At 41.7% G+C, this 26,248-nt stretch overlaps 1 protein-coding gene across 7 annotated transcripts in view; it reads right to left on the bottom strand.

Annotated features, from left to right (window-relative positions):
- myo9aa (myosin IXAa) overlaps nucleotides 1–26,248 on the bottom strand; it is a 163,459-nt gene that overhangs the window by 74,362 nt on the left and 62,849 nt on the right. For all 7 annotated transcript variants that reach the window (XM_049597461.1, XM_049597481.1, XM_049597489.1 and 4 more), the window contains 3 exons: nucleotides 5,775–5,869; nucleotides 5,630–5,692; nucleotides 990–1,089 (listed from right to left, as the gene is read on the bottom strand). In XM_049597461.1, coding sequence (XP_049453418.1) covers nucleotides 990–1,089; nucleotides 5,630–5,692; nucleotides 5,775–5,869 — 258 coding nt within the window. The remainder of the gene's footprint in view (nucleotides 1–989; nucleotides 1,090–5,629; nucleotides 5,693–5,774; nucleotides 5,870–26,248) is intronic.

Raw genomic sequence — 26,248 nt, 5'->3', positions numbered from 1 at the left:
TTGATAGTGTGGACAGGAAGAGTTGTGAAATCCATGCATGAGCTCCAGCTGGTGCATGAACGCAGTTTTCTTTATGTGAACTCCACAGAATAGATCGAACAAGGAGGACAGATACAAGGGAAGAGTGGGATAAGAACAGAGTGCAGGAATTGGTGCACGTATATATGTATACTTGTGTGTTTGTGTGTTTGCAGGAGGAACTGCCTGCTCTCTTCTATGTAGGCCTGAAGGATTTTGAAGGAGGGGAGCTGGTCCCTAGCCGTCATGGCGTGACTGTCACAGCTCAGAAGAAGAGACGCACCAAGCTTTACACAACATCCACATTCCATACATGCAATGTGTGTGAATGTGTTTATTGTGGCTTTGTGTCATGGTTGTGTGAAACCTGTTTTACACTGTGGGCAAAACAGGCAGCAGAGACAAGGGATGAATACCATTTCTGTCTTTGTGTGTGTGTGTGTGTCTGTCTGCGGTGGTGTAATGATGAGGATGTGTGAGTGCGTGTGTGAGGTGAAGGAGGACTGAAGTGTACGCAAAACCCACACAGATGCAGTGAAACCCACAAAATGCAAATTGATACACAATTAAATGACCACAAGCAAACACAGTTGCTGAAAGTAAAACACGTCTCTGTGAAACAAATGAAGAAATTAGACAGTGACAGATCGTGTTCGTGTGTGTGAGTGTGTGTGTAGGTGTTGAAAGCCACCGACAGTGGAATGTGTTTCCTGTGTGCCCTAATTTCTCTCTCCTTCCTGTTTGCAGAGACACTGAGGTAACTGTACTCGGTGTGCTGGGGTCTGACGACGGGTACATGACATCAATACAAACACACACACAACTCTACAAATAAATGAACACTATGGCAAACACATAACACAACACAAATCTCATATAGACATAAAAACGCAAACATAAGTTGACAACCAGTGTAAGACAAAACCGAGTTTTTTTGTTTTAAATAATTAGTGTGTGACTGAAGGTCCCACCTGACTGAGGTAATGATATTCTTCAGGCTTCTTGAGGTGAAAGGCTTTCCTCTCGTCTTCACTCGCTCCTGCCAGCAGGTAGTAAAACACATGGTAGTTTCTAAAAAATAAAAACAAAAAAAGAAAATTTCAAATTACGGCTGGTTAAAGTTAAACTCATAACAAATGAAAGCTTTATTATTACCTAATCAAAATGTGTCTTTTTATGATTTTTATATCAGAATACCAATATGGGACAAAATGTTTCCTTCTTGAATGTTTAATTAGGACATTAGGCACTAGTCAAATCTGTGAACTCATATTTATTTGCTGTAGTCAATGTGTCTGTGTCCAATCACAACTTGACTTGACGATGACTGACAACTTGTAGAGCCTTCACACTTTATGCAAAATATGTAATGACTCCATTTTTAGCTCAAACACACTTCCATCTTCTTCTTCCACAAATTTGATTGACCATCTAATCAGATCTAAACATATCTATTGTAGTAGTGTTGTGAAAAAAGCTACGGGGTGCCTTAATTTCCCATGGGATAAAGAAAGTATCTATCCATCCATCCATCCTTCCACCCACCTATCCATCTTTCTATGTATCTATCCATCATTCATCCATCTTTCTATGTATCTATCCATCCATCCATCTTTCTATGTATCTATCCATCCATCCATCTTTCTATGTATCTATCCACCCATCCATCCATCCATCCATCTTTCTATGTATCTATCCATCCATTCATCCATCCATCCTTCCTTCCTCCCTTCCATCCATCCTTCCTTCCTTCCCTCCGTCCTTCCTTCCATCGATTCATCCATCTCTCTATGTATCTATCCATCCATTCATCCATCCATCCTTCCTTCCTCCCTTCCTTCCATCCATCCTTCCTTCCTTCCATCGATCCATCCATCCATCCATCCATCTTTCTATGTATCTATCCATCATTCATCCATCTTTCTATGTATCTATCCATCCATCCATCTTTCTATGTATCTATCCATCCATCCATCTTTCTATGTATCTATCCACCCATCCATCCATCCATCTTTCTATGTATCTATCCATCCATTCAGCCATCCATCCTTCCTTCCTCCCTTCCATCCATCCTTCCTTCCTTCCCTCCGTCCTTCCTTCCATCGATTCATCCATATCTCTATGTATCTATCCATCCATTCATCCATCATCCTTCCTTCCTCCCTTCCTTCCATCCATCCTTCCTTCCTTCCATCGATCCATCCATCCATCCATCCATCTTTCTATGTATCTATCCATCCATTCATCCATCTTTCTATGTATCTATCCATCCATCCATCCATCCATCCATCTTTCTATGTATCTATCCATCCATCCATCTTTCTATGTATCTATCTATCCATCCATCCATCCATCTTTCTATGTATCTATCCATCCATTCATCCATCCATCCTTCCTTCCTCCCTTCCATCCATCCTTCCTTCCCTCCGTCCTTCCTTCCATCGATTCATCCATATCTCTATGTATCTATCCATCCATTCATCCATCATCCTTCCTTCCTCCCTTCCTTCCATCCATCCTTCCTTCCTTCCTTCCATCGATCCATCCATCCGTCCATCTTTCTATGTATCTATCCATCCATTCATCCATCTTTCTATGTATCTATCCATCCATTCATCCATCCATCCTTCCTTCCTCCCATCCATCCTTCCTCCCTTCCTTCCATCGATCCATCCATCCATCCATCCTCCCACCCACCCACCCATCTATCCATCATCCATCCATCCTTCTATGTATCTATCCATCCATCCTTCCTCCATCCATCCATCCATCCATCCATCCATCTGCTCATCCATCCTTCCTCCATCCATCTGTTCATCCATCCATCATCCATCCATCCATCCTTCTTCCTTCCTTCCTTCCTCCATCCATCCATCTGTTCATCTATCCATCCATCCATCATCCATCCATCCTTCCTTCCTTCCTCCCTCCCATCCTTCCTTCCTTCCTTCCTTCCTAGCCCTGTTAAATCATTTTCACAGTTGATCTGAAACTTTTTGATCCACTGGCCAACTCTAGCCTGTGATAGGGTGGTTAGTAGCCTGTGGACCATTTAGGATACTCACAATGAAAAAAAGTTGATTCACACTGTGGACTTTTAATGTAAATAAGTTGCCAAAGTACATAAAAAACATCAAAGGGATCCAGAGGAGGAACCCCAGACCCCCTAGCAGAGGTCAAGGCTAGGCCCCAAATAAGCCCCCCTGACCTGTGTGGGGCTGCTGTGACTGGATTTGCCTCTTGGCATGAGTGAGAACAGCAAATATCAAAAGGTTGAAAACATTCATTATATATACTAATATTTGTTTACTAATTGGCCCCTGGTGTCCTGTCAGTTTGCAAAAGTGGGTCAAAAGTTGAGTATCCCTGCTCTGATTGGTAGATTGATTGAATGGCGTCCAGAGGTATTTTGATCTACAGTTGTTTATAACACCCTTGGAAACTTAAAAATGAACTGAGTGGTTCAGGACTAACTCACAGTTGCATATGTCAGGTTAGTTCATTAGTCCACAGTTAACAAGTAGGAAAATATCAGCACTATAAATTAAAAATAAAACTAAAGCAAATAACACAAATCAAAACTGTAAATGGAGAGAAAACGTTCTTAGATTCTTACTAATAGTAATAAAAAGGGTTTATTCTCTGTCCAACTGAGGTTTTAGCATGCCTTCAATTAGCATGTTTATAAACCAGCGTGCTACTTGACAGTTTGTCAGACTCAGAGACCAGTATCCAGCTAATTCCTGAGAGCCACAAAGCTAACGAGGCAAAAACTAGCAAAAAGAATCACAGTAGCTCCGGTTTGTTTGTGTGTTGGAGTGTGTGAATGTGTGTGTACACTGACAGCATCAAGCTGCAGCAGGAAGGTTAAAGGTCAAAACTGTGCAGCAGCTGTGTGACCAGGGTCCTCCTGGAACACACACAAACACACACACACACACACACACACACACATACACATACAGGCCTTTAGGGTCCCAGAGTCAGCAATCCATCTCAATAAGATTTGGCTAACGCAGGGGGCCCACTGAGAGCCCCCCATGGAGAGGTTAACCCTCGCCACACCGTCCAGCCAGTCCAACACATTAGTGTCAGCTTCACTTAGAGCTCAGTTCACCTCATGAATCACACTTTGGCAAACTCAAGCAAAAGGCTTTCTGAGTTAAATTCACGCACATGCACTTTTTGTGCCAAAATTCAAACTTAATTTATTTTATACTTGATGCTAGCACCATTTTATTTAAGCTATTAAATAAGGTTTTAAGTAAAGTTCAAATGTCACGTATGATTGGGTCAACAAGTTGGACATTACCTAGTTTGTTGACATAACTGTCCATGTTTGGTACATTAAACATCATCTATATCAAAATCAGTGTTGATTTAATGTAAGAAAGAACAACTGTGAGGTGCTTGTGCTTTACTTACGTACTTCCACTTTATGCTTCTTTATACTTCCACTCCACTACATTTCAGAGCAACATGTTGTACCTTTAACTCCCCTAACACTTCATTTGTTTAATGACTGAAGACACTAGCTACTTTGCAGATTCCTTTTATTAACACAAAATACAAATAAACTAATACATTCTGATGTACTATTATAGATTAGGAAGCTGAGCAGTATATAAAGTGGTTGAAATGAGCTCCATCTTCAGCAGCTGCAACATCAGTGATGCTTACACAATAATGCATCACAAATTATAACAGAGTGTGACAATATAGATTATTCCGAGAGGGAATTTGACTTATAATTATAATTCTGTACTGTGATACTGTGAAACCTTGCTATTTTCAAAAGACGTTTATCGTACTGTGAAAATCTCATACTGTTACAACCCTAGTCTGCGAAGCGTTTTTTTTCTTTGGAGGAAGAACTGTGGCAGGGCGCTGGGGAGCACTTTATTCAGCTCCCAGCACCTACTTCTTCCAATAAAATGACACGCTATGTGTGGATTTTGTGTCAATGACAACAATATCTTGACATTAATGTTAACTAGGTGGCTAACATAACACTACATTAACAGAGGGTTGACTACCCATTCAGTGTCCACTGGCTAAACTGCTCCTACAAACTGGCTTTGCTTTCTTTGGTGAGATAGTTTCTGACTGACATATCATACACCTCCGTATAGACAGTAGCTAAAGGAGCAGTGATGACACCAATGCCTGAAAAGTTCCAAGATTTTCAGCTCGAAGCGCTCGCAGCTGCCACTAGCTGAACCAGCTGAAAAAGACGCTCGCATTTGGAAAAACACATGTGAACACTGGTCTTGATAGGGTATTTTTATGTTGTAGTACTGCTACTTTTATTTAAGTACAAGATCTGAGTACTTCTTCCACCACTGGTATATTATTACATGACGTTGGTGAGATAAGCACTGTGAAACTACATTTCACATAAGCAGCACAAGTTTGATTGATGCATACACGAGTGTGGCAGTGTGAATCTCAATAAGATGATGCTTTTTGAGAAGTTGTATGTCAGAAATGTGGAGGCCAACATTTGACAGTTTGTCAAATTTTTCTTAATATTTAATTACCTCAACATATTTGTCAATAAGTCCTTAAACTGCACTTTAGAACTTGATCTGCTTTTCTGAGAAATGCTCACCGTTCATTGTGCTCCTGATAGACCAGCCTTGACTTCTCCAGCAGGTATTTCTCCACATATGCTCTAAAATAGCACAATAAAATGGTTAAACTTCAAATCATATTTCCTGTAGGAAAATGAAAAGCATTGGTCTGTGGTTCCTTACCCTCTCACGGTGCCGCTCTCCTGGTAGTTCACCTGAATGAACTTGCCAAAGCGACTCGAGTTGTTATTGTGGGCTGTCTTTGCGTTCCCAAACGCCTGGAGGGGAAACAGAAGAGGACGTGGTTAGATGAAAACAAATACACACAAATAAATGTTCGGAGACCACATTATTACACGTCCTACACACAGGTTAGTGACATATGTTAGAGGTCAAGCTCTGAGTCGACGATAGGTGTGGATAATTTGTTTGTGGGTCAAGCACACAGAGACTTTGGCCTGGTGCCAAACATTGTCTTGAAACACTGTCAGCCTGGACGGCGCAGAGCGAGCTTTTCCTCTTACATAGTTTCAAACAGCGTCAGTCCGAGACAGATTAATAACATGGTTTTAAGGATCCGTTCAAGTCAGAGTCAGACAAATTGCCAGAGTGGGGATGAAGGAGCTGGGGCCAGCAGGCCTCATGGAAAAAAGCTCCTCAGTGAGTAATGGGATCCATGTGGCCGTGTGGAACATGTGTAGTGGTTGTGCTTTAATAAGACGCTCCAGTATTTCCCCTCGCAGCTCTGTTTATGTTGTATGGCTGCCTGGAGGGGAAGTAGTTTTTTGCCCTATATAAACCCTGCAGTTATTTGTAGCTCCGCCACAAGTAAACAAATTCCTCAGTGAATCACTTAGAACTGCCCGAAGCCCTGCGTCTGTGGAATGGGAAAACACCCCTCTCTGACCCCACCCTTCACCAACGCCACTTGCTAACACACAGGCATGCTAGGAGAAGGCTAGTGCCAAGCTAGCGGGCCACAGTGACTACGTTTACATGCATGAAATATTCAGTTTTTTGTCCTTTTTCTAAAAAAGACAATTTTCCTACTAAGCTGTTTACATGGCTAATGAAAATAAATATTCCACATGCAGCCTTGCGTAATCCGAACCTATCGCCTATCATGTCAAAATATGGAAAAGTGGAACAGCTGTCGTTTGTGCCATTTTACTTTTTTTTTTTTTCATTTTCAAAATTTTCCACCTGCTGCATGAACACAGCCTCCCTCCTTCAACCGCCTTCTTGAAACAGTCAGTGTTACGATATTTGCGAATATCTAAAAACCTGCTGATATCCAAGTCCTTCACAATGTCAAAAAGTAGGTGTGGTTCTTCTTCGGACCACAAATGTGGGCTTTTCTTCTAGGTATGCATCTCTACCCCACAGCCTTACAAACTGTTGGCAAATTGGTTTGTGTACAACGCACAGGGCTGACCGTAACATGCAAGAGACCATGTGTCACAAACTATGGCAGACACCGTAATAGATTTTTAGAATATGCTGTATACATGACCACAGAATGCTCCTGAAACCTGAATAATACCAACACATCCCACACGTCTTAACTGAAAAATGCCACGTTCGGAATAAAGCATAATCCAAACAGAATGTGCTGTTTACACGACCCATCAAATTCGTAATATTGTCATATTTGGAATAATCAGTGAGCAGGTAAATGTGTCGACTGCAGGGCTTCAGGCTTATCCTAATGCAAAAATTTGCAGCTGAAACCAGAGTTCATTCATCGCTGAATTTCACTTGACTTTGTAAAACATCTTGGCATTTTGTGTCAGGAGGAACATGATTGGCTAGAAGTGTTACTGCAGTGCAACACAGGAGAAACCACTATTCCCGCCTCACAGTTGTATGCCTCTGGTAACCACTCAAGTTGCAGTCACTCTTTAGATTAATGTCTGTGAAAACATGGATGCTTCACACACCTTTCCCCCGACAGCACAAAAGATCTATACAATCAGCACAGTTTCAAGGTGGGCACCCAAGATTAGTGTCACCGATGCAGTATCTGAACAACTGGGGTCGCATGGGGTGCTGGAGCCTATCCCAGCTGACATTGGGTGAGAGGCAGGGTACACCCTGGACAGGTCACCAGACTATCACAGGGCTGACACATAGAGACAGACAACCATTCACACTTACATTCACGCCTACAGACAATTTAGAGTCACCAATTAACCTGCATGTCTTTGGACTGTGGGAGGAAGCTGGAGCACCTGGAGAAAACCCACGCTGACAGGCTCCCCCACATCGGGGTTCAGCAGGGGATGAGGCGACAATGCTAACCACTGTACCACCGTGCCACCCTATTCCTGAGATATGACGTCGAGTAACGGGCAGAAAAGTGTTTTTGCAGAACATTATGATGTCACAGTGACGTTGCCCTTTGACCTTTGGGATACAAAATCAGCACTTCATCATGATGTCCTTTCAGACAAAAACATATTTTGTAAGGTCACAGTGACCTTGACCTTTGACCACCAAATACTAATCAGTTCATTCCTGAGTCCAAGTGGACGTTTGTGCCAAATCTGAGAAAATTACTCAAGGCCTTCTTAAGATATGGCATTCACAAAAGTGAGAAGGATGTAATGTCACAGTGACCTTTAACCATCAAAATCTAATCAGTTCATCCTTGAGTTCAAGTGGATGCTTGTGCCAAATTTGATGAAATTCCCAACTGCAAACAACAAGCCAAAGCTTCACGAGTCAAATCACTAGGGCAACCCAACCCAACCCATATACTTACAGGGTGACATATAGAGCACCTAGGGAAGTCGTATGCAAAAGTTTTGAGACTTACACATTAATACTGCAGCCCTATGGGAAGATAAATCAGGACAAACATTCAGCAGAGAGAAAGTGCAAGCAAAAGTTCAAAAAAGCATCTTAAGGTTGAGATGATCTCTGTCCCGTTAAGTCTTCAGGGCAAAGATCATCACACCATAAAGATGCTTTGGGAATCAGGGCCTAGGACACTTAGGCCTCTCTACTACTGGCAGCTCCTAACTCAAAGAACTGGTTCACAGCAACAAACTCGCCCTTCGTTTATGACTCACTGAGCTGAAGGAATCATTATAATGGGCAGCCACTGTGGAAAAACATATTCAGCTCTGCAGTCTGGACAAAGAAAGAGCACACAAGGTCAAACTGAGGAACAGTGACAATATCGTTTCACATCCAGAAATGTGGGTTTTAAAATGCAATGCCTGATGCATTCGATATTCCCAGAGGAGCTGGTGTTCTATTCACCACTCCATCCGTCTGTGAACCGGCTAACCTGCCTGGTTCAGGAACTACGGGTCAGACGAGGACAGACAGCCATCAGTCAGAGAACTTCCTGAACGGACAGCCAATGATAAGCAAGCACACATGACAACAACCTGCTCGCAGACATGTTGAGGAACTCGGGTCAGACGAGTCAGATATCGGACCTTTCAGTGTTTGCCCGACATTCAGCATTTTGTGTTGGGCCAGCAGGAAGCAGGATGTGGAAAAACTGAAATACTGAGAGCTGATTTATGTCCAGGCACCGTGTATTCCTCCACCTGGTCTGTGTAAAAAAGACGCATAGTTACAAAAGACATTTTAACAGCCGACAATTTGTATTCTCTCTAAACTTGGCAAGCTCCATATCAACAGCAATAAAACACAACAGAGGGGACGATATGTCACAGCTGACCTCTGGAGGGGAGGAAGTTTCCTACCAACATGGAGAGGAAACATATAAATGCATACAAAATAAATTGACAGACATAAATCACTACAGAGAGAGACTGCTGTCAGGTCACTGAACTAATAAGTCTTTGAATTCCATCGTTCGATTTCTAAGAATAAGAAAATATTTCAGCAGAAACATCTGTCATACCGTCCTCTCAACATCAGGAGCATTGACACTCCCTCTCTGCACAGCAACAGTAATCTATAGCAACACGACGACAACAAAGACTCAATCAATCAGTAACAAACCTGTTACCGAAGGTGACGTCTTTTCACACGAAGTAACCCCAAATAGTTATTTATGCACTCTATTTTTTTTTTTTTACCAGTTTTTCATACTGTATGATAGTATGGGCTCAAACATCACTATCTACAATCAGACATCTTTCATCCTTCTACAGTCAGGTAGTGAAAATGGACAAAAACTTATTTAAAATATACAATCTACTTAGCTTTGAGAGCTTTACTCTTTTTGGTCTTCTCAAATTAGTACCTAGGAGCACAGTGAATGGAAGCTGTAAAATACCACATTGTAGATCTGTTCCTCAGTCTGGAGGTGCAGCATTTTAGGGTCTTGTAGCGTCTTCCAGAGGGCAGCAGTGTGAACATGATATGATATTGATAGCTGCGTATTTAAACACACTGTACTTTAAATGCAAAAGCCCAATAAGGGACAAGAATTAAAAACTAGCAATGGCTCTAAACTCTCAGTGCAGCACATCAGTTTCAGTCTCTCTATTGGAACTATGTCAAATGTAACCGTCCCAAATAAACAAATAAATTCAGATTCAAATAGACCTGAATATAAAACAGACAAAAGAAAAGTCATGCTTCCAGTAAAAATATCCATCAGCTACACTCTTGCTCTTTCCGCCTACGTAAACAGCCCACAACACTGCAAATTTGTTCTTGTACCTTCTCCTCCGGGAGTTGTCAAAAGTTATTCTGGGAAATCGAAGTCACTAACTTAAGCTCAAGTAGACAGGGCAGGTTGAGGTAAAGTGGAAAGACAATCTGTGTCTGAGGGTGGGTTTTTTTCAGCTTTCTAAAGATGACAAAGAGTCAAAGGGACACCACAGCTAAAGCTGTTTGTACAGACATGATTCGCACCACTTCAGCCACTCCAGTAGGTCAACAACATTATTCTTGGCTTCAGACCACAGACGGAGCCAAAGGCAGACCAATGACGGACTTGAGATGGTGCCAGCGTGTTCTGGGTGTAATGTGTCTTGTCTGCAGGCTCGGTCAAAGTCGTTCAGAGGAAGCACAGACAGAGAGGATGCCGCAAGGCTGATGTGATGTTTTTATAAGAAAAGCACTCAGTCGACCCTCATGTCAACAACTGTTCGGTTGTGCTGAATACTGTGGTCACTGTGAGAAAACCTTTTAGTTAGATGTCTTTCAGATGTGGCTCGAGTCGATTTTGATACCATCACCAGTGTCAGAAATACCCCCAGAGCTGCCTAAAATACTGGATTGGGGGTCGACGAGTAAATATGTCAATGCACTGATCCAATACCACATAATTCATTAATAAACCTTAAAGTAGTTTTACACATAAATAAAACAGTAGTTTTCCAAGAAGTCAGTTCTTCATTGTTGCTCTGAAACAGGAGCCTAGACAGCAAGTCTACAACTACTTTTAGAAAGCAGCAAAGAAAAATTAATTTCCGGTGAGTAATGTAACATAAGCTGTCAACAAAATGTCAGTAGTGTGACAATATTTTACACCGAAAAGTCTCACCAGTAGAAAGACTACGTTAACAGTATGCAAGGCTTTAGTTTCGAGGGTGGCATTAGTGTTGCCAAGTTCAACACCAGCAGTCAGATGAAAAATTTAAAGACACATCACATGATAGAGCATGACAAGTTCCCCAAAGCAAAGGAGAAAAAAACTGTAGCAGCAAATGTTGGAAACTGCAACAAAGGGGGGTGCCCAGTAGCTCAGCTGGTAGAGCGAGCGCCACATGTACAAAGGCCATGTCCTTGACGCAGCGACCCAGGTCCTTTGCTGCATGTTATCTTTGCTATTCGCTAGGCTAATTTATACAACATAAAATGCCATAGGCTTGTGCTAGTAACGTTAGCATGTTATCTTTGTTTGGAAAACGTGTTTAGTATAGCAGTTATTTTGTCGGCGAACCTTATGAGTTGTAATTAAGCCGAATATTGTATCGTTACGTTTGTTAAATGTTGCTGTTGTCCCTGGCTTCATATGAGTAGGGGAAAAGTCAGCTAGCAGCTAGGCTAATTTATACAATGTAAAATGCCTAGGCTGTGCTAAAAACATTCGCATGTTGTATTTGTGGGGAAAATGTGTCCAGATAAAGACAAGTGTTTTGTCTGTGAATGCTGCGAGTTATAGTGAAGCTGATTTGTGTACTTGTGTTTGAAATTGTCGCTATTAAGCCATGTTTAATGTGTGTTTAATGTGTGTTTTGAATCAACTAAACTTTACAGCATTTCACAGAAACCTCCACCACTGACTAGTGTTTTGGAGGTGTAACTGCAGAGCGACACAGACACACAACCACACAAGTCTCTGTATAGAACTGACGCACAACCATAAATCCTGCTTAATGCCATCTTATCAATTACACACACAAGGCCAAAAAATACTGTTAAAGAAACCGCCACAAAGACAGCCCAAAAGTGAAAAAGATAAGGAACAAAATTGTCAAACTTATTGTTCTGAATTACCAAAACATGGGATTTTTAGTGCTTAATGTATCAGTTCAGTACACTGTATCAGCCACTAGGCAAATTAGGGTATCAGAATCAGTATAAGAAAAGGAATAAATGGTATTGGAACATCTTCAGTTGTTGCTTTCAAAATCAATTATCTTTTAGTCTGTGAGAAGGTGAACTCAGGACACATTGATACTGTTTTTCTTCTTCCCTCATACTCAATCTGATTCCTTCACTCTGTCTACTGAACAATCCCAGCTCTTTCTTTCCAGCTTAAAAATAAGATGTACAGAGTCACAGATCTCTACCAGGAAATAATGTAATATAAAATGAATGTTGGTTTTCTAGGAAATCACTTAGACCGCCAGCTCCGCCTCATCCAGAGGCAATCAGTTCAGATTCTTTTAATGCTTCTGACTGTAGTGAGGTAATTAGCTCTTTGTCTGCCTTTGAATGCTCTGACTCATGCAGCGTGGAGCAGAGACACATGGCTTTTAATCATATGAGGATGACTTCATTAGCAGCTTCTTGAGGAGAAGAGAGGAGAGTGGAAACAGGAAAGCAGGCCGTCGTCCTGGGTCACGCCAGGCACTCGGACAGAGAGCGCAGACAAAAATCTGCTCGGTTTAACCCACAAAGGAATTTATCTTTCAGTAAGTCATCAACTGCTTGGGGGTTACAAATGAATTTCCATGCTGGGTTGTGTTCAGAGGTCATATGACTCCACGGTCCCAAACGCCACAGAGAAACGCTTTGTCTGAATTTCAAAGTCACTTAAATGAGCCATGAGATAAAAACAGCATTCTTCTGACTGCAAATTGATTTAGGAAATTGTCACCAAATTTTTAGCATTCCATCCCCGACAGTAGCAACGAGGCATCTGTGTGACTCAGTGGCTACTCAGAGGCATAGCTCATTTAACCTCCGTAGACTCATATCCTTTTTCCGAGCCTGTTAGTGAACCGAGTCATCCACCACAGTATGCGGACAGGATATCAACAATAGAGTGAAAGGGCAAGTGACTCGGCCCTACATGTATCATCGTTATGTCACAGCGTGTGTGGGCAGATAACGTTCTCCAGAGGCTAATTTGCGACCATGCCCCTTGTAATCTCACACCTAAGGTCGTGCTGACCAGAGCGGGCTGAGGTCACTGTGGTTGTTTAATCACAGGGGGATCTGCAGTCACGGTTCCCAGCTGGGTGAAAGCACGGTGGGATGTGGGTTCTGGCAGTGGCTGCCTCTGTAAAAACAGGGTTTGAGGTAGGATGTGTGCAGGTTTAACCGTCAGTATAAAACATTTGAAGGGCTTTCTACTCCGTGCAACAGGAGCAATGAATATATATGAGCTTGTTTTTGTGATTCAGCCATTTTAAAAAAAGGTACCAGTGTTTGGTTGTGAGCTCGGTTTAAAAGATCAGGCCATCTGTAACAACGTCAGAGGAGCTGTCTGCCATAATTCTTAGTAAGCTCATCATCACTCGGCCTCAAACGCCCCTGGGAGCAGATCTGATGGTCCACTGAAATTAGCAATGTAGACGTCAAGCCTGACAGGTCGTGCAGCTCTGACAAGAGGCGTCACGCTTGGATGAACTGCCATAAACCTCAGACCCCTTTTGTTTTTCGTTTCTGACAACTGTTGTGTCCGAGAGAATTTCAGCTTTAAGGTTTAATACAACTGTAGTCACATCTGTTTATACTGCTTAATTCTGTGCGTGTATACTAATGTCAGAGCGTGCGGTGACTGTGTTTGTATAAAGTCTGACATTACTCATGCTACAAAAATAAACAGGTTAAAACCACTTCCATCCCCAATACACAGCGTCTCATGAAATAAAACTCAATGTAGACCAGCGACTGTCAATTTTTTAACCTAAAAAGACAACCATGCTGCACCAAGTCTTTTTCATAACATATTACACATTTAAATTGTTGTCTTCACGCCGTTACAACAAAAAAAATATTGCTTGTTTTTAAGAAATATGTTAATTTTGTATAACAAAGGGAACATCTTGTAATATAATCAAATAAAGTGATATGTAATAATCACTCTCTTACAGAAACTGAATTATTTGGTGCAGTATAATAACAAGTAAATATGCCACTACGTAAAACATTATACAGTTAGAATGTGAAACTGATCTCATTAAAAAAAGGTGGAGTGCGATTTCTTTGTACAGAGCTGGGTAGCCCTTTCCCCTTTACAGTGGCCCCTTTAGGCCCCGATCACACAGAAAGCATTTTTAGCAGCCGGAGGCGGCTTTTACGTTGCTACGCGCCTCACATTTCTGCGCTCTAGACGTCTGGTGTTTTTGCCAGAGCAAGTTTGAAAAAACTTCAACTCCACCACATCATCTCCGCTTTGTTCCCATCGTCCAATCGGATGATTTGAGAGGCGGGCCTTCTTCGGTGGTCACGACAACAAATTTACAGTTGGTAAACAATGGAGGAGAAACTCATGGTGCTAGGTCACTTGACAGGATCAATGGACTCCCTGTAGTTAGTATTCATTTTTGTTATGCTAGGCCTGACGATACACAGCAGGCTGTCAAACTGCCCCAGAGTCATCCTAAAATATGTCTGGAAACGGCCATCATGGAGGAGAAGCTCCTGGACCAACCGGTGGTACTCCCCATGATCCACCCTCTTTTTTAGGGTCTCATATACCCACACAGATCTCCAACAAACTATTTATTGACAGCCTCTCACCCTTGACCAGAGCTAAAGCAAGTCCCCTCTGCCTGAACATTTTAGTGTTTTTTTTTTGTTGTTGTTGTTGCTTTTTTACTAGTTCTACATTATTCTGCCTCGCCATTCTGTATAGAAGGTACGATCGCTGAATGGGGGGACAAAGATGTCTCTTCTTTAAGTCAGCAGCAAATGTAGTAACAGCAGGATGGGACAAGTGTCACGTATTGATGGTGTATTGTGTGTGCAACCCACCGCTGTGACACTTTAAAAGCAGCTAGCAGCAGTTAGCAGCTAACTAGAAGAAGAGGAAGAGCAACTGAAAATGAGCTCTTCACCCCTGGAGCGGAGGGTGGGATCAACCATCATGTAACAGAGAGATGACAAATGATTGTTACTGCAATGTTATGCCATTGCTATTGTTTAGAACGTGCTGACCAACATTTATGTTATATGTCACACAACAGGCCGACGCTGTTGAGTTACTCTGTTGAGCAGCACTTTGTCGGCATTGTTTGGTTCTGTGTAAAAATACAAAGCCGGCGTGATGAAGGGTCTTCACTGCAGCCTCATTGTGGGATCTCGGTTTAAAAAGGACAAGTTTTTATGCTAAGCTAAGCTAAGCAGCTGGTGGATGCAGCCTTAATTTTGATGGACAGACACATTCCACCACTGCAAACAAGACCTGCTTGTTTGTTTGTATCTGTCTTTATCTTATGCAGTTTTACGGCTGGTTGAAAAATATTTTAGCTGGGAATTTTTTTCAGTTTATCAGCCACTGGCAGATAGATCAAAAAATTCATTTTGGACCCTGGACGTGAGAACGGTTTCCATCTTCTCGTCATACTTTCCATCGAAAAGCCAATAAGTGCATTTCCCAAACTGTGAATCACTGGACAACAACAAGTATGAGCGAGACTGACAGAGAGAAGGAGAAAGAACAATGAGAGAGAAAACAAGAAAAACCTAATTAGAAAAAGCAGTGGCCTTTTGATCAGTGCAATGGCTGGCTAAAGTATTTGGCTCAATCAGAAAGTCCTCCTGAGCGAGTAAGAAGGAAGTGAACATTAGTCACAGGGATGGAGATGAAAGCCAGGCCTAATAGAAAAATAATCACAGATCTCCAGGACTCCTCAGCTATCACAGACATCTCTCATATAACATAAACCTCTCCGAGTTAAGGATGAGTGCGGAGAAGAAGCCACATTCCTAAGTTACAAAGGCCCCTCAGACAGAAGCAAACTTTCAGAAACCTCTAAATTAGTGAACTCATTTCCCATGCTGTTCCACAAACTGCAGGCCTTTGTATGAATCCTGGAAGAGAGTGTTTTCTTATCCCCAGGCTGTGCAGTTTGAGACTAGACCATATACACTAGGATATGCATATCTGAATGGATCTACTTCCCATGTTTACTGATAAAGATCTAAAAGGTATAGACTGACTTAAAGGTTCAGTGTGGAGGATTTAGGGGAATATACTGAACATAATTAGTATGTTTTCTTTAGTGTATAATCACCTGAAAATATAGGGAACAGGTCCTTGTTCATGGAGATGTTGCATTGCCATGTTTCTACAGTAGAAAAACAGTACAGAAGACACGCATGTCCCAACGTCCAATGGAGTGGGTGCTGGACCAAAGAATGGTGGTAATACTTAATGGGGGGTACATGATTTGTATATTCTAGACCAGAAATAGAGGCTAGAAAAAGACTGGCAACCGCTACGTTTTTACCAATTGTGGATTATGGTGATTTGTTATACATGATCTGCACATTGTTTGCACATATATATACTGCATATCATAGTGCACTGAGATTTGTTAGAAAATTGTAAAGCCCTCACTCATCACTGTATGCTTTATTCCAGGGCTGGTCGGCCATCTTTGACCTCTCATAGGCTCAGGCACAGGCATTTGTTCATTTATAAAGCCATACTGAGTAAACGCAAAAGTTGTGATCAGGGTATGAAATTAACAAAATATTCTGGGGGCAATTTTGGCCCCCACAGTCTAAAAAAATGGGGGCATTTTCAAAATGTTTGGGGGTCATCAAAAAATTGTAATTATATTCTAACAATAAGCACATGAAAAGCAAAACCAACTAAGATAGTGTCTTCACTCTTCAGTAGAAACCACTATAAATGAAATAAATAATGGGTTACATAAAGTTATGGTTGCAAAATATCACTCAGATTTCCTATAATTCAACCAGTTTAAATGTGATGATTTAACCATTAATCAACTGATAGCAGTATTAATGTTTCACCACATTACAATTACTTTTACTGTTAAAAAGGCCAAATTACTATAAATTCCTTAGATGCAATCCTGGAAGTAAGTTAATTTAAAATTGAACATTCATTCTACCTGAATTTTCATTAATTTGTCATTGTGTAGACACAGATCACCCAAGAAATGGTTAATTTGTACTTATGGTACAGCAAAGCCTCCTCCCCTTTTCTGTCAGATTACTCTCACGTAATCAGTGCAATCTCGTTGATTATGTCTGGAAAATGAGTTGTAGACGCGATGGTAAATTAATTTAATGAAAATAAAATTATACTTCAATGTCAGATTGTAATACTGTTAAAAATATAAATACATATAGTTGTTTCTAAAACTTGGGGGCAATTTTGGCCCCTGGAACATGGCTTTTGGGGGCATTCTTGGATAAATTGCGGGCCAAATGGCCCGTGGCCCTTGCTAATTTCTGACACTGGTTGTGATGTATATAAACAGACTTGATGGGAGAAACTTTGACCCATGCTTGCAAACATTTTGGAGATGGGAATATGGAAACGTAGATTGTATGGTGGAAGGTGATTGTAGAAATTGTCAAATATTTTTTTTGTGCACACCATTTTTGGCTTTTGTTCGGACATATATTTTTAGTATCCATTTGTTTTGGAGAGGAAGAGACCACTACAGATAGTTCAACTCCAGGTAAAAACCTCCTGAACAATGAACATTGAAGGAATTCTAACCAGGAGAAGTTTCAGCTGGTTGCAGTCTGCTGTTCTCACCACTAGATGTCACTAAATCCCCCTAAATCTTACACACTGTTCATTTTACACAAAGATACTCTTATCCTATATTTGCCAATGAGATGTTAACATTTGCAATAATCACTGTTAGCTGCTGCATGATGAGTACCAGAGAAAATTCTGTATATCCCAAAAAGTCGAGAACACAGAGCAGAAAGCACTTTCCAGGAACACAGGAAGGAACCTTATTTATTGTTTGTGCTCAGCGATGGATTTCGCAAAGACTTAATAAGCCTCAGGAAAACGTTCCCAGAGTGAAACTCTAAATGAAAACATAAAACAACACTAAAATCCAATGAAACAATAAAACACACGGAAATTAGAGCAATGTTTGCATCACCACACTGTTTAACATTTACACAAATTAAGCTAAATGGTGCATTAAGATCTGGACTGAAGGAGTCAACAGACCTGATCCACATTCTTCCTCATTTTGAGAGAAAGTTTGAGAACACGCTGCTGATTTGGCCAAAACGTTTCCCTGCACTGTTCGTGGGTGGCAGAGTGTTTACTTGTTTTCCTCACTAAGTGAGTCAGCGCGGCGAGCTGCCCGGTCATTCTTTATTTGCAATAAAGATGTGTGTGTGTGTGTGTGTGTGTGTGTGTGTGTGTGTGGTCGACTTCCTCTGACTGTGTCCCTCTGGCATCTGATCCCTGCTTTATTTGTGTTTCTTCTGATTTCACTTTCTCTCACTCACTCTCTCTCACACATCACGGATACCAGCGGACAAACAAACACCAGGATATACAACTGCTGCTGGAACTGAAATCCTAATATTTTTATTTTAGTAACCACAGCTCATTATACCTGTGGTTAGAGGGTCAAGTACTTCAAAACAAACATGAGATTGCAGTGTCGTCATGGTGAAGTGTTCAACGGGAACCGAGAGCAGAACAGAAACATAATGAAAAGCTGAGAGAGAGCAGATGAATGCCTCAAAGAACAACTAACTCAAAACAACAACAACAACAACAACAACAAAAACTTTACTCCATTTTCAAACATAATGATGCATCGACACATTAATTACTAACTATGTAAATGCTACAGAGGTAGAGTGGGTCGTCCACCAATCAGAAGATCGGAGGCTCGATCCCCGGCTCCTCCAACATCCTTGGGCAAGATACTGAACCCCAAACTGCTCCCTATGGCTGTTCCATCGGTGTGTGAGTGTGGGGCTGGAGCCTATCCCTGCTGACACTGGGCAAGTGGCAGGGTGCACCCTGGACAGGTCACCAGACTATCAAAGGGCTGACACATAGAGACAGACAACCATTCACACACACATTCACACCTACGGACAATTTAGAGTCACCAATTAACCTGCATGTCTTTGGACTGTGGGAGGAAGCTGGAGTACCCTGAGAAAACCCACACTGACATGGGAAGAACGTGCAAACTCCACACAGAAGGGCTCCTCCACCTCACAGTTCGATCCAGGAACCCTCTTCCTGTTAGGCAACAACGCTAACAGCTGTACCACTGTGCCACCGATCCAAAATCTAATTATAGAAAATAATAGTTCTTAAATCCAAACTGAATTCAGTGTTTCACACCTGTTGTTGCCATTCCTGATAAATGTTTTATTCCTTTCACTTCAGTTTCAGTTTGATCTGTCTGCATAAACTCAGTCTTGCAAAGGGTTATGTACAGTGGCCAAGACATTTCAAACTGACTGCATGTCCAAAACACTTTGCAAATACACAAAACAAAAGCACATTAACGTCAAAGAAAAATACAAAACCCAACTGTTATTGCCGGTGAACTATTAAGCCCCGCTTCCACCCACACTTTCCGTATGGTACCTTTGGATCCAAAAGTAACCCTTCAGACCAAGACCCTAGGTCCGTTTAGTATGAACAGTGGTTACAGCCCTGAGCAGAGTGACCACCCTCTATTGACCAATCAGACTGCAGTGTTCATAGCTCCACCTTTTAGTACCAGATCTGTGTGCTAGGTACCCCAACAGAGGGGGGACCAAAAATGGGGAGGAGACTTTCAAAATGTCTCAGCCACCGTAGTCATGGGTACATGGCAGCTAAGTGTACTAATACATTTCCTATCACATACATGGAGCCAATAAGGGCAAATACCTCAGGTGAGGAACTCTTATTAACACTGACAGATTTATTTAAGAGACATTCACATACTGTCTTATTGCTGTTTTCCAGTGTAACTCAGTGCGAATCATTAGTATGCAGGTGAAGTGTGGAGATATGAGACTCAGCTAAACTGAAGGTTAGTCGTCTTTGTTTTGAAGTTCCCATCGGCACTGAATTCCCCTGACAGCAAACACACACACATGCAAAGAGCTGATGCTCGACAACAGCAGAGATACAGCAGCACACAGATCTGGTCATGTATACGGGGAGAGAATGAAAATTTGTGTGTGCTCGTGTGTGTGCTCTGTAAAACACAGCTAAAATTAGAGATGTTGATGACTGGGCTCAGTTGTACGTGTGGCCACATGCAGGGAGGTGACATTTCAACACAACTGGAAGCTGAAATGGGAAATTAAGACTCACACTGGGCCTTTCCCTGTCCCAGCAGCTCAGGATCCACAGCAGATCAGATAATAAAAGTTAATGCATGCATGTTTGTGTTTCTGCCCTGTGGAGATGAACAGACTGGACAAATAAGTAATTAAAAACCAAGAGGTGAAACAATCCATCACAGCATTGCCGAATTGGGATGGCATGGTGGTACAGTGGTTAACATTGTCGCCTCGACGCAAGAGTGTTCCTAGTTCGAACCCTGAGGTGGGGGGTTTGAACCCCAGGTGCAGCAGCCCTTCTGTGTTTTTGCAGAGTTTGCATGTTCTCCCTGTGTCAGCATGGGTTTTCTCCAGGTACTCCGGCTTCTTCCCACAGTCCAAAGACATGCAGGTTAATTAGTGACTCTAAATTGTCCGTAGGTGTGAATGTGAGTGTGAATGGTTGTCTGTCTCTATGTGTCAGCCCTGTGATAGTCTGGTGACCTGTCCAGGGTGTAACCTGCCTCTCACCCAATGTCAGCTGGGATAGACTAAACCTCCCCCGCGATCCCCAACAGGATAAGCGGTTACTGAAAATGGTACCTAGTCGGTGTGCTGTGTACTCCTGGGGATGTTTTGGTCCCCAGATTTAGCTGCAGAGTGAACACTCTTGACTTTATCGCTACTTTTTGGTACAGTCAGCTGCAGACAGGATGCAGCGGCCCGGAGGAGGAGAGGCTTTGCACTGTAAGGCTCCGACATAACATTATCTTCTCTCTTCTGCTTAGAAGTGGTGAATGTACAGCTCACAGCAACTTAACACTAACTTTTGTTTGAAATCTAGTGTCAACAAAAAATGTTGTACATTTCGTTAGCGCAGTTAGCTTGTTTACTATGTCATGAATGTCACTGCCACACTGAATGTCCTGCTGAGCCTCATTCAATCTCTCAAACTCTGTATGGAAAAAAATCAAATAGTCGAATGCTCATATTGAACAACCAAATCTGATTCGACTGCCATCAATATGTCCACCTTCACCTAAAGCTTTTCTCTGATCTTCTCCACGATCTCTCCAACTACTCTGAGTCAAAATAATACACAAAATTAAATTGTCTTTTTTTTTTTTTTAAACACTTTGTTTTGGGGCAGTCCCATCATATCAGTTGACTTATTATACTGTATTTTCACAAGAGAAGAAGAGTTCTAAAATACCAAGTTTAGCCCTTCATGTTCAGCTTTGTGTCCATGTCTGATTTTGAATGTTTACTCCCACATTTTATTTGAAATTCAAATATTAATTTCTATTTTCCATTTCTCTTTGATATACAGATTTCTGCTTTCTATTGATTTTCTAATGTAAAACGGCAGAGATGTGTGGAGGACCTAAAGGTGATAACAAGAACACTGTTATTATTATTATCATTATTATTATGTCTCTGTCTATTTGTCCGCATCATGTTGTCGTTGCAATTAAAAGAAAGTGTACTGCACAAAAGGGTTTGTACTTTATGATTTCTTTTTTTTTTTTTTTTAACTCAAATTAAAAGAAAATTACAAAAAAGATCACATCATAAGGATTTCTCCGAACATAAAACTCCTGTGAAATAAAATAAATTGAAAAAAATACAAGATTATGCAGTTCAGGTCCAGGTGAGACAGCAGTTACTGCACCTGCAACTTGTCTGGGAAATACCTCCCAGCGTCAGTGCAGTCCGAAAAGGATCAGCTGTTTCCTAGAATCATAACTTTATAAAGGCAGATCTGTGTTTCTGCACGCTTCCAAAAAGAAATTAAGCTTCATTCCTCCACAGGGTGACTACAGTAGATGACTGCAGTTACAGTCCTTTACTGTGTGGGGCGACTATTTGTAGCCGAGGCCCGTTCCTTTTCTGTGAAGCACAGCTGCCTTACAGGATTTATTTCAAACATTGTCAAGATGCCTTTGACGCAATGTCATTTCTCACACTGGCACACAGAGTGCGCTCTGTTCCTCACTCATTCACCTCATTATTCCTGCTCTTTCTGCCATGTGACAATTTCAAAGAAACAAAACTTTTCCTCGGCTGAACTTCTGACCCGGTGTTGCGTAAGAGCGCTCGGTTCCTAAAGTGTGAGAAAAAGAAAAAAGTTCATTTGGTCCAGAGACGTCGGATTCGTGACTTTCTCAAACCTAAAAAGGAGCACAGAGTGAGGCCGGACAAACAGGAAGACCGGGGAGCTTCTTGTTTCAGCATCACCTCGACCGAGACAAAACAATAGTGCAGTGTTTCCTGGTGGTAATGGGATGAGGTAAACGAGAGGCACCGAGAGGGATGAAAAATGAAGGAAGGCAGGGGAGACACAAAGAGTGGAAGAGAAAAGAGAGAGAGAGATGCAAAGAAAATTCAAAGACGATGCTGTTGTAACTAACTTACGCCACTGTTTCCTGCATTTGCAGCAAGTTTTGTAGTCCTTAATCTCATGCTCATACTTCATACATGTATAAACTGTAATCTGTGCTGCCTGTGAAAGGTTTGATAATAACTGAGGCCACATCGTGCTGCAGGTTTTGACCTGGTGTCAAGAGAAGGCAGCACTCAGTGTCTGTATAGTTTCACATTTCATGTCTAGATGTGCTCATGTGTCAGGAATCCACAAAAACTGTGGAGAAGTGTTTCCCAGATGCATCAATGATAATACAAAGAAAAGAGGACAACAGCTGCCAGATGAGGAAGAGTGAGAAAGTTTAAGATGTTAAATGTGTGCTTGGATGCTAACATGGATCTGCAGCTGCTCCTGGAAGTGTTTCTTCCTCACGTGTGTGATAGTGTATCAGCATTATTCACAGTATCAAAGGTCAAAGTTTAAGAGAGGAACTCAAGCCTCCTGTCACATCCAGCAAACATTTAAGACCACAACCTGTGCAGTCTTATCAGAGTCTGAAGGGTTAACAAGATGCAGACTGACAACATACACACTGTCCTCACTGTACGTCTTCATCAGACCGGCTGTCTGCAGTTTTTTTGGCTTTTACCAGAACAGTAGGAGGAGCTGATGTCTGATAGTCATAAAACGCTGTCATTCCTTCCACTCGGCCCACAGACTCAAGCTCAGGGCTGTGAGTCACTCCACCAACATATAGAGACACAAGACCTTATTGTTGAGTCAAATATCAGACTGACCACTGCACCCACAACAATAATGAGCAATAAAAAAAGATGAGATACAGATTTGGAACAGGAACTACAACTAAAGCTCATTTAAGGCATTTTTTGGAGCAAAAATGGCCAAAATTAAGATGTCCCAGCTTCTCGAGTGTGAGTTTGTGCTAGTTTCCTTCATCTTTTACAAAAGTTAAGTGAAGATCTTTGGGGTTTGGACTGTTGGGTGGACAAAACAAGACATCATGTTCGACTTTCAGTAAACTGCATTACCTGAAAATCATTTTAAAACCTTTTTTTTAATAGGTAAAAAGCATTTGCTGGATCCAGGTCCTCAAAACAAACTATTTGATCCTTTTCTTTGTCAAACACGACTGTAAACTGAATATCTTGGGTTCTGGACTGTAGGTGAGACAAAACAAAACACCTGAAGATGCCACCTCTGATATTTTATAGACAACAGAATCACCTGAGGAATAACGAGCAGATTAATCAATAATGAAAATAATCAATAGTTGCAGCCCTTTTGTTGTGGTACATTTTGAAAAGCATAAATGAAACTTACAAACTTAAGTCCTTGTAAGACCAAATGTCAGTCAACCAGAGAGGCCATTAGTCAGCAAGATTTCACTGGTTAATAATTCGCAAAAAAACACCAATGAACAAATTCCAAACGATTTCAAACAAACAATTTCCAGGCGCTTAAAGACGCGGCATGTGTACGGCCCCTAATTCCCAGGGCTGGTACCTGCGGTTATTCCACAGGCTAGTTAATAACATGTCGGGCAGGAAATCCAAAGTGTGGGATCATTTTGAGAAGGTGAAGGACGAACCCAAGGTGATATGTAAACTCATCTTCATTGGTCGACTACAAACATGACGTATCATCTGAAACATGGAAGTAGCTACATGCCCATTAGCCCACAGCGTCACTAACAGGCGGCTCGCTCAGTGTGTGACGTGCACTTGGAGATAAAATATAGGCCTATATTAATGAAGGTTCATTAGTACGGTTTTGTATTTTTCTGTAATGTAGCACAGTGTTAACAATGTTACTGATACTATTCTTTCTCACACCTTCAACTCAAACCATTGTGTTGCCCCGCTGAAAATATATAATTTTATAACTAAATCAATATCATAAACATGCGGGCAACTAGTCGACTAATGGCCCTAAATGATGACTAGGAAAATTCTTAGTCGGGTACAGCCCTATTATTTTTATTTTATAAACTTCCTTTTATTCATTCTTTACTTTTCTTTCTGTATCTTTACTTTTTTTCATCCTTGTCTTGCAGCAACCTCTGAGATTCCCCCTCTGGTGATCAATAACAGCTTATCTTATCTCAGTATAACCCAACACATGAATCACAACACTCCCACACCATTTATATAAAGAAAGGAAAAACATTTCTCTGACAAATGTGTTCAGTGTGTTCACCATCTGCACCGGTCAGCTGTCGGCTAGTTAGTTACAGTGTCTACACACAGACTTTCTCCTGCTGGCATCAACACAACACACACAATAAACCTGAAGCTAACCTGAGCTGGGAGACAGTGAGCGACTGGACAGACTGGGCCACCAGGTCAGCAACACTTTTACTGATACACACACACACACACACACACACACACACACACACACACACAGGAACACACACAGAGTCTGAGCCCTCAGCTTGAATCTCTGCCAGCACAATGCAGCACTGCAGACATGGGCGTGGCCTCACCGAAAGGCATCAACACCTCAAAATGTGACGCTGAAGATTTAACACACATTAACTGATCACTAGAGAATAATATTTGACTGATTTTAACTGGACAACATTCACATGTATGATCATATTACCTCCTTCATCATGAACGAGGTCCAACTATGACGTAAATCCAGTTAGGAACTTGAGTGTTATTAATCCTGTCACGCTGATGATCACAGAGGCAGCTGAGGAGCATCTGAGGCAAACAGCTGTCCTTCATTATAACACTCGCAGCTCTCGTCACATCTGAGAAGCCTGACCCAGATTATTCTGCGTCAAAAATAACCAATAATCGACCAATCGATTGAGCTCAACAGGACACACCACCAGAGAAGATTTTGCTTTCAGGTTAAATATGATGTTTGTGTTTATTTTACACAGCGCAGAGTCACAAACAAGACAGAGGGAAGATGTTTTCTGTCAGTTTTGAATAACATTTTGACGATCAAACGATTAAAACAGATTTTACTGGCTCACAGCAACATTTACAAGCCTCCACACTCTGATGATGTAACAGCTTCCACAGTGAAATCCCTTTACGTGCCACTCTCTCCGAAGCATAACCTGCCTCACTTAACATGTTTATTTTAATGGCTGGGTGGGGATCACGGTGGGTTCAAGTGCGGCTGCGGACTTCAGACACAGGATGAATTACATCAGAGCGAGTCTGTCACACACTGGTGCTCTTTACTGGTCAACGTGTTTGAATACAGATTAAATGCGAAGCTGGAAAACAGAATGTAGATCCTGATGTGCACACAGTGGCACTGAGGTGTAACAGGTGGTCTACAGCCCTGCTCATGGCTGACATGGGACCAGTCGTTTTATCTCCGCATGTCACTGCCGCACACAAGATGAAGTAAACACGCACTGACTTTACAATTAATATTGGAATAAAATGCACAGTTTTAAATAGGTATGCACGACATATGAAAGATAAGCTAATGCCTCAAGTTGCACTGATTTACACTTTACTAAATGTGCTTTGTTAAAACCAGAGAAAAGCAAACCTGTCAGATTTGGTGGCATTCCAGTCGGCGCTGTGCTTTGACGATGACGGAGTGACCTGAGTCAATTTGCCTCCCTGTATAGGATGTGTTTGACAAGCGCTGAGCAAATGTGCTCAGCCAT

The sequence above is a fragment of the Epinephelus fuscoguttatus genome, linkage group LG2 (genome assembly GCF_011397635.1).
Source record: "Epinephelus fuscoguttatus linkage group LG2, E.fuscoguttatus.final_Chr_v1".
In the NCBI taxonomy this organism is placed as follows: domain Eukaryota; kingdom Metazoa; phylum Chordata; class Actinopteri; order Perciformes; family Serranidae; genus Epinephelus; species Epinephelus fuscoguttatus.
The sequence above is the reverse complement of the archived record's forward strand: the minus strand, read 5'-3'. Positions and strand labels throughout refer to the sequence as shown.